This window comes from Ptychodera flava, chromosome 4 (assembly GCF_041260155.1).
Source record: "Ptychodera flava strain L36383 chromosome 4, AS_Pfla_20210202, whole genome shotgun sequence".
Classification (NCBI taxonomy): Eukaryota; Metazoa; Hemichordata; class Enteropneusta; family Ptychoderidae; genus Ptychodera; species Ptychodera flava.
The window spans coordinates 42,370,496-42,380,667 of NC_091931.1; the positions used below are offsets into that span (position 1 = coordinate 42,370,496).

General features: G+C 36.9%; 1 protein-coding gene across 1 annotated transcript; it reads left to right on the forward strand.

Moving 5' to 3' along the window:
- The first annotated feature begins 258 nt into the window (after positions 1-258).
- LOC139132299 (E3 ubiquitin-protein ligase TRIM56-like) lies at positions 259-8,699 on the forward strand. The gene is made up of 3 exons (XM_070698688.1): positions 259-1,860; positions 3,879-3,955; positions 7,844-8,699. The coding sequence occupies exon 1, from the start codon at positions 259-261 to the stop codon at positions 1,768-1,770; it is 1,512 nt and encodes a 503-aa protein (XP_070554789.1). The 3' UTR covers positions 1,771-1,860; positions 3,879-3,955; positions 7,844-8,699.
- The last annotated feature ends 1,473 nt before the right edge of the window (positions 8,700-10,172 follow it).

A 10,172-nucleotide genomic window follows, 5' to 3' on the forward strand; every position in this document is an offset into this window, starting at 1 on the left:
TGCTTGCGGTATCAGGTATATGAGTGTAACAGTGCCATGTGAACGTGTGTACTTTGTCTGACATGTTACCTTTCGGAGAAGGGCAATGAATGACCGGAAATTGCCGGTCAACATTACTTTTGACGGACAAACAAGTGTACCCATAAGCGGAGAAATAAATTTTTTTGCACCTAAGGTATGCAAGGAGAGCGCTTAAAATGAAGTTGGAGAATTTATTATTAATCATTGTGCCCTAAGACAATACAACTCTTTTACTAAATGTACAAGAGGTTACTCCAAGATGCCATCCTATCGTATATTCTCCCTGTTATCAACTGGGCAACCCTTTGTGTCTCATGGTTCATCACATCGCGCAGTGCAACCATACTTTCCATATACGGTTACAGCAGCCATTCACAGGAGGTATTATATTCACAGATCAGATCTGACAGACATGGCGGAAGGTACAACAACGTTAACGGGGCTCTCGAGAAAATCGGTCGAGATTTTCTGACATGCCGTCTGTGTCTCGGTTACTACAAAAATGCAAAGTCTCTGCCGTGTCTCCATTCTTACTGTGAGGGGTGCCTTGTCACTCTGGTGGAGAAAAGAGGAGAGCTGGTATGTCCGGAGTGTCGTCAGCGTTGCGATGTACCAGAAGAGGGTGTTTCACAGCTTGGCACCAATTTCGTCCTGAACGGCTTAATTGACTTCATCAAGGCACAAGAACTTTGTGCGACAGATTCGGGGTCCGGATCTTCGCCATGCGAAATCTGTGAAGTGAACAATGTCACATGTAGATGTATAAACTGTGCGATTAATATCTGTCAAAACTGCCGTAAATATCACACTTCATTTCCAGCACTCAGGAAGCATCGCCTGATCGCTATCAGTGAATACACTGCGGTGGAACCAGATCGGGAGCACGTTGCAGCCTACAAGCCTACTCTGAACTGTACTGTAAATGGCCATGAAGACAATGTTCTGAAACTCTTCTGTAAGTCAGAGTCGTGCCAAGTTCCGATTTGTCTTGAGTGCACAGTGGTGAACCACCGTGCTCCAGATCATGAACACCAATATCTTACAGAGAAAGCTGACGAAGTCCGTGACCAACTCAAAGAAAGCCCTGCCAAACTGGAAACGAAAGTGAAAGGAGTTGCTGAGAGGTTAGATGTAACAAGAAGAGAGTTGATCTCTGTAGAGAAAGCCTACGAAGAAGAGGTTTCAAAGGTGAAAAAACAAACAGAATCCCTAATTGAAAAGGCAAGAAAACACGAAGAAATGCTACTGGCCGAACTAAAGGAGGCATATGAATCGCTCACAAAATATTTGGATTGCGAAGTAGACCGATACGAGTTAGCGGAGAAGAACATAAACAGCACAGCAAAATATCTTGATGTGCTCCTGAACTACGGTGATGCCGGAGAAGTAGTCACTGATGCAAAACAAACAGAAAATCGAATCAACCAGTTGTTGGGAAGTGATTTAGAACATGATCGAGATATTGCCTTGCCATGCTTCCAACCAGTGAACGAAACCGACGTAAATGCAATTTTTTGTCAACTCAGAACAGTGTATGGGTCTATGTCGACTAGGGCAAAAATTCCCAAATATGCTTTGGTTGGCGAAACCTTAAAAATTTCAGTAACAACAAACGACATGAATGGGGTTCCTGCTGTCGCAAATCATCTCCTCCAACCCGTGAATATCACGATAGAGGGACCAAATGGCGAACACAAGGAGGTGTGTTGGCCACAGATGACAACGGTGCGACGCACACTACAGAGATAAAATTTGAAGTGGAAGGGAAACACAGCATTTCAGTAACTGTTGGCAACGCTCCAATACCTGGTGCACCATTTGCTGTTACTGTTCTATCTGGTAAATATCGATGGCAACAAATTATTTCTTGAAAAACAGTAAGGAACTGGTCAATTTCTTCGGCCGGGGGGGGGCGGGGGCGGTGGATTCATGGGGGGTCACCTGTTTTTGAAATGCCTAATTGGGGGGGGGGGGGGTCAGTGTGTTTTTGAATTTCGACACAGGTTCATCATTGCCTAAAATGCATTGTGTCAGCCACAAATTTCATCATTCAGTTGCATTTTCGGCGTGCCCTTCGAGCTCATAAATTTAATAATCAGACATATTTTTCAGGATGCCCAACTTTAACATATCAGGCATACATATATCGGAGATATCTGTATGTTCAATATTTTCAGCATGCTCTTCGAGCGCATTACTTTAATATATCAGACATTTTTCAGCACGCCCTTCCTGTGCATGACTTTAATATACAAGACATATATATCAGAGATATCAGGATGTTTCATATTTTTCTCCGCGCCCTTTGGGCGCCATACTTTAATAAATCAGAGATATATGCCAGAGATATCTTGATGTTTGCTAAGTGAAAGTTTACCGTTATGAAATCTGCATTTCATATGAAAAGTATGACAAATTCCTGATACTTTTCTGTTCTCTCTATGAGAATTCAGTATGAGAAAGCAACATGCACAAATATTTCACAATATATATTTGATACAGTGACTTATTTTAGAGATAGAAAAATGACAAGATATCTTTCGTTCTCATTGATGCAACTATTTTAGGTGTTTTAGGTTTTCTGTAGAATGATGCTTTTCATGACCAAAATAACAGTCAAAAAAGGCAGTTTTTATCATTATTAGCTGTGCTTTTATGGTTTCAATGTTACAAGAAAAGGTCATCTCAGACATTGCACATATCAGATTTGGATAAAATGCCTCTCTATGGCTCCTCAGGAGATTTAATTGGATGGCTGGCAAGTCTCAACACCCATCAAAGTTTTTGATTTACTGTGCTTTTTCCTCTTCGATATTAATGATTGACATCCATTCCAGTACAACAGTTCAGGACATCTGGTAAGCATAGAAAGTGTGAAATACATTCACAGCTCATTCAAAATGTACTGTATTCAAACTTTAAGATTGACGCTTTGAAATTCCTGTCTTACAAATGACATGTCAACAATTTCATTAAAACACAGAATGACTGTTAAAATATAAATGTATGTAAAAATATAATATATATATATATATATATATATATATATATATATATGTATATATATATTATGTCCACCTTTGTTTTAAAAATGTATGTAAAATATAATATATATATATATATATATATATATATATATATATATATATATATATATATATATATATATATATATATAGTTAATTTATGTCCACCTTTTGTTTTACAGTTGTCACATGCGAGGGGGTCACCCTGTTTTTAAAATTTGGAATAGGGGGGGTCAGCCACTTTTTGACGTCAGCAAAAAATAATCCACCGCCCCCCCCCCAGCCGAAGAAACTGACCAGTCCCTAATATTCTTACAGACTATAAAAGGCAGCTTCTCCGATATGGCACAAGACTGTATTTGACTAGGCCACTACTGCATCGCAGTCGCATGTTACTCCATACATGACGCGGCGAAGGCCAACAGCGGCCTCTGCCATATATATGAAAATAGTATCCCACTTCCAGTTGTATTTTTGCAGAAATGCCTATTCTTGCTACTATTTTCATGGGCCCCGTAACTTTAATATTACCACAGAATGCTACAGCCATCTTTCCCCCGGCATCTTTCACAACATTCTGCATTTTGATTCAAGCAGATATTGGTGTAGTTGCAAATTTGAACATTTCAAATCCAAGCTAAAACCTAAATTATAGGCAGCATGCATTTATCAAACTCAAAAGTCGAATATTTTTCATCCGAACTACGGAGTAATGAACTTTGAAGTTAATTTCTGGTCTTGTGCCATATCATTAACAGTGCACATACAATTTCACTTCATTCAAGTTTTAAATTTCTTTACACTTACCAAATTTCTCCCGTACTCTCTCAGGTCCAGATCTGGCAGCTTTAGTAAAGCAAAAAGAGAAACGAGTCGTACGAGGTAAAGATTGGTGTTGGGGAAATCAGGTAATTCAATCTAACATTTATCATACGTCTAAATACAAAACTAGAATGTTTACATGTTTGCAAAAATCAGGAAAAGGTTATTATCTGTTCTGTTTACCAAAAATATGAAAGTAGATATATTTTGCTAATTTCATATACATTTCTGCAAAACAAAACAGTCAGTCCTGGGAACCTGTAAACTGAATTTGCAAGCTGTAGGTTGGAATACCGATTTGCAAAAATATGTTTTTACCAAATATTGGTGACAAATTCAAGTTTAATATTACTTTTTCATACATAAAATATTGAGCCATCACTACCACCTATCAACAACCAGTGAAAGCTTCCAAAACAGCAGTTTTGGAGATTATGATAGTTGGAGAGAAAAAAAATTACAACATTATCCCTTAAAAATTACATATTCAAATTTCATCGTGGGTGGACCATATTATAATCAAGTATTTCAAGAACCCAAGGACAAACTTTGAGACAAGTGATTCCTGAAGAGAACACTTGACAAAGTCAGATCCCTAAAAGATGTCAAGAAAACCCCAAATATACAAACATTATGCTAATTTGAACAAATGTGAAATTCGTTGTCGCTACAAATATTTGTAGTAAATGTCAAAGTAACTCTGTAATTCATGATTATTGTTGAAATATGTACATTTATACAAGGTGCACCTACAGCATAAGATTCCACTCAGTTCTTGATAATCATCCAAACATTCTATTTACACAGACTGGTAAAATTTGGTGAAGTGGTTTTTAGTTATGAGTTTAAGAAATTTGGCCTACATACGGACAGAAAGACTAACACAGTGATCATGGACCCCCCCCCCCGTGTGTCTTCCACAAACGAGGACCAAAATTGTTGAATCAAGAAGCAGACAGTTGTCATCAGAAGCAGAACAGGAACTTTTAAAATGCAAGAAAATGTTGTCTTACAACCATTATTGCATGTGGTATTGAGAATATATAATAGACAATTATCACTCCTGTTTAAAAAAAAATTCATTCAAAGACTTTTAATCTGATGATATAATAAAATATCACAATCAGCTCATGTGTATTAGCCTTGTTGCCATGGCCACCATATCTATTTGGCTATATACCCCTCCTCCTCCTCCTCCTCCTCCAAAGGGAGGTTAGGGATCAGGGCAGACATTGCATTAAAAAAGGAAGACATCATGAAAGGCATATTTTGGATAATTCTTCCATTTAATCATCTTGATCTGCAAATAAGCTGGCATATCTATATTGTATAAAATGTATAGACATGCCAAGTGATCTACAGTGTGCTAGCAGAGCTATACTTGAAAACAGTTGCCTTCGAGACATCGCTTTTTAGTGTTCATTCAGTTTCCAATAGCTATATACTATTCAATTCAGTGCTAATGACTAGACTTTCTCTTTTCTTTTTTAAAATTTTAAGCCAGTTCCTTTAAGTTAGATATATTGAAGAACACAGGGGTTGTTTGCGATGAGAGTTAAATCATCAGGAAAGAACAAAATGAATGTCCATACCATAGGTTCCCTCTAATTTTGTACTCTAAATATCAGTGTCAAGCTTTATAAGGTGCATATGTGATCTTCCTACTTTTGTGTATTGTAAATTAATGTTGCATGTATGGAAAAAAGTGAATATCGCAAAATTTCATATTCAGATTGGTATGTGGCAAAGCAAAGAGATACCGTTATCGAAGTTTTCATGCAATCCTGTTTTCACAAGTTGAACATGATGATTGTGCCAATGACAGCCACAGGGCTCAAAATTCACAGTATAATTCCTATGTCCCAGGGCAACCAAACCTTATTTTCAGACAAATAATTTCTAGAAGTGGTATATACATGTTGTCCAATGGGACTACCGCCTGTTCAAGCATGTCATAACATGCAAACATAACATACATCTCTCAACAGAGAGATTCAGATTAACAAATTTTACGACACTTCGCCCATAAACTTACCTGCATTTAGCAAAGCTGGTGAGGCCAACTGTATCACCATACCATTAACCCCATGTACTGGGAGTGTATGATGGGTTACACAAAACATGCTTTTTTGGGCTAGCATGGAGTAGGCAGATTACCAGATACATGTATGCTTCACAGACTACCAGTTTCGGAAAATTGTTATTGAATCAAAATAGATTCAGTATCATTTTTATGATTTTATGTATTGTTTTTCTTAGAAAACTAATAGGCTGATGTCACTACAGTCTTAGTCGTCATTTGCATAGTTCATTGTCAAAGTAACCTTCTTCTGATAACTTGAAAGGATGAAAATGAAAACAATCCTTTACAGTTTTTAGCTCACATTTGGTTATACCAATGTGAGATTATCATATAAGATGAAGTCGGTGGCATCTGTATGCATGTGTGTATGTACCTGTATGTATGTCCGTCAACTTCAAAAACTCACGAACGACTGCTCTTTTTTGCTCGGTATTTGGTCTGTGGATGTATCCTAGGATGCAGATGGGATTTTGTTCAAATGAAGTTTGCAATGCCCAAATTATGCAAATGAGCTTAAAAAATTAGAAAATCGACAAAAATCAATAACTCAAGAACCACTCGTTTGATTGCTTTGAAAATTAGTATGCAAGTACCTAAGGTAGACCTTATACAGTTTTATATATATTGTGAAGATATCTTGAATTTTGTATTTTTGCTGAATTTTTTGGCTATTTTCCTCATTTTAAGTAACAAATCTTCTTCTCTGAAACCGCCAGCCCAGTCTCTCTCAAATTTGGGTTGGTGTTTGCAAGGGTGTTACCCTTCTAATTTGTTTAAATTATGACAAACTTGGAAAAATTACTGTTTGGGGGCAATTTTGTCATTTTTGTCAAAAAATCGTAAAAAATATTTTCTTTTTAAAGCCCCTGGACAGACAGATTTTATATTTGGTTTACAGATGTCCAGGGATGACAATAGTTAGATATGTGGAAGTTGTCCTGAAATATACAAATTTGTATTTTTAAGACAATTTTGTCATTTTATGGTCAAGAAAACTTGTTCTCAAAATTACTTGTCTGATAGCTTTGTAATTTGGTACAAAAGTCCCGAGGGATGTTATTAAATAAATTTTCTGCTAAAAGTGTTGGGAAGCCCCGAAATTTTTATATTTTAGGTGATTTTCTCAGTTTGTGACCTTAAATGACCTACACCAACCTTGGATATGTTGTGAGACAGTTTCAAAGGCTGTGAACATAATTTTGTCATATTTGGTATCGATTTGTAGTAAAATTTGATCCAGAAAACAAAGCTGAGGTAAATTTTTCATTGCGGATCAATTTTTGCAACATTTCCATGTAAGACACACAAGAACTGATGAGAAATTTGGATCCAGGATAATTCCAGATGTCGTAATCACCCCCACAGTGGAAGGCATTTCACTATCTGTAACTAATTTAAGTGCTGTTTACATTCGAATGATAGCACTCATAGCATTAATTAAAAAATCCCCAAGGTTGTAAATATATTTCCTGCCATCTGGCCTTATGTAAACATGATCAACAAAGGGATGGAACATTTGATATTCAGGAGGGGGTAGGGTCTAGTAGAAGATTGATGAGGTAGCATTACTTTTTACCAGATCCTTTGTACATTTTTTCCCACTCTCTATTTTTCCCCACTCTTCCAACCTTTCCTTTTTGTCAAGCCTTCTCTGGCTAATTTTTTTGTTGACATTTGCTTATGTATGTAAGAGCTGCTTGTCCTATTGCTATAGAAGTTGATATGCATGTTCCTAAAGATGACCTCCAGTACCTAAGTTGCAGACCTTATTTGCTTTTGTCATTCTTGTTTTTCTGGTTTAAATATTTCTTGAAAGGACCAATTCAAACCAAATGTGAGCACACTGTCCTTGACGGTATTTTTTACACGACCTGTTTTGTTCTCTTGACAGGATGGCAATTCTTATGGATACATTGATAGAAATGTTGGTGGAGGTTATGTGACAGTCAGGTGGAATAATGGGAACAGTGCAAATCACTTTGGCCTTCGCAACATTTATCATCAATATGACGACTACTTCGACGATTATGATGAGTATGAAAGTGTTGCACGGTTAAAATATCGAATGGGAGCAGAAGGGAAATACGACTTAAAACCTGCAGCTTATTACTGAGAAGCTATGGGACCATTACATCTAGTGATATATGTAGTGACTCACAGCTGAACCCCTTTGTAGAAAAATTGTCATTTTCTTTTGAAACATTTGTGCATCAGAAATTCTATCTGATATCTTCTCATTTTAAATGAAACTGAATTTCCTCACTTACAGAAATGATATTCATAGGAGAGTATAAAAAGGATCGAATGTTGAAATAATTGAACTGTGGTGGTGTTGCTTTTTTGACATTTTTGTACGATCATCAGTAATTTTTCTACGTAAGCATACTACCTTTCTCTCTAGTTTGGGTTTACTTACAAATTCATCTGATGTCATTATTTTTTCACCTTATGGCAGAACAGATATTAATTTCTTGTACAATGGTAGCTGATGAAAAGTGATCATGAAAATAACAAATAAACCAATTGTTTTTTCTTTAGTATCTATGTATTAGTGAGCTACTTAAAATTATTCAGGCGATATACATCTGGAGTAATGTTGTTCTTTTTGTCAAATGCAAGTTTGACCTGTGACATGTCCACTACTCTACCCAGCATCCTTTTCTCAAACATATGTATATCCAAATGTTTGCTAGTATAGTTGTCATGACAACAAGAGTAACAATAAATTTAATCACTTTGATTCTGAACTCCCTGTTGTTAATTGCATACTTGATTCACACCCAGCAATGGTATACCAGATTTTGACCAGTTCATTACATACATGGAATGAAGTGGTCAAAATCGAGTTGTATACCCATTGCTGTTTAGAAATTCTGGCGTGAAATGTCAAACAAGGAATATTCCTCTGTCTGAGAGCTCATACCTGTTCCAACTCTGCTATTTTCCAAATGTTGCACAGTCATATATTTTCACATCTCGACCAATCAGATTGCAGTATACGTGCCATCAACATTATCTACTGGTATGATTAATATTGTATTTTATTCTACCATCGAGAACAATAGTATTTTGCATGTGCCAAAGAAGCCTACAGAAAGCCAGTTCCGTAACATTTACCCTTTCCAGGTGCCTCCATCCCTGTGGCTGTAATTTCGTGTTCACTGTTGAAAAGTTTCAAGGGACCCAATGGACGAGTGCTAGAATATGTCTCACGCTCTGTACGTGTAGTGCACAGGCTATCCAGAAGTGCATTGACATCCAAGATAGCATTCCACACTGCACTTGCATTATAAATCAGAAGGAAAAGGTTGGCATTGCACAAAAACTGTATATTTTGTAAGGTTATCACAAAAATAGTGCAAAGGATCCACTCTGACATTTGCGATGCACATTGCCTCTGCTTGGCATCAGGTGATAAGCTATGCTGCAAAAATGCCCTTGTGCATCCCTCGCTGTATTTTCATAATAACCTCATAATACTGCTATGTTGATGGTGAAAATACAGTAAACTGATGTCTAAATGTGAAAATAACAATTATACACTCACAGTATAGTACAGTTGAAACAATCTCGATCCCTTTTTCAAATTTCACAATAGAACTTCAGTATAGTTATAATGTAATAGCAAGAACCACCTCGGAAATGGCTTGGCTTAGACTACTGTAAATTACTTTCAGCAATATAACTGGAGCTCTTGTGTTATAATAAGTAGCTTACATCTTTATCTCAACAGTATCAAAGACTAACTTTGACCTTGAGAGGCGGTCTGCCAATGTGTATTACCCATACCATATTGCATATCATGTTGAAAGAACCAAAGATACATAAAATGAGAACAATTTTTAGCTCATATTTGGTTTTATATAAAAATACCAAAAAGAGCTTATATGATGAGTCTAAATGTCTGTATATTTGTGGGTATGTGCGGATGTATGTCCGTCACACACAAAGGCCCCATACCGCCAAAGCTACCGTCTCAGTATTTGGTGTACAGGTAGATGTAGGGGTTGAGATGTGAATTTGTTCAAATGAACACATCAGTGTCAAAAATGTGCAAATGAGATAAGAAAAAGCGAAATCTGAAACAGGCTTGAAACAGGCTTTACTCCACTGACTTGAGTCATTTTCCTGTCATTGTCATTGAACTGTTACATATTAACAGACCTGGTCAAACCATAGACAGTAGGGGGAGGAAGACCGTCAGTAGAGGGGAGGAAGAC

What these genes read in the sequence shown, in the direction of transcription:
- LOC139132299 (XM_070698688.1), top strand. Translation starts at nt 259, where the DNA reads ATGTACAAGAGGTTACTCCAAGATGCCATCCTATCGTATATTCTCCCT.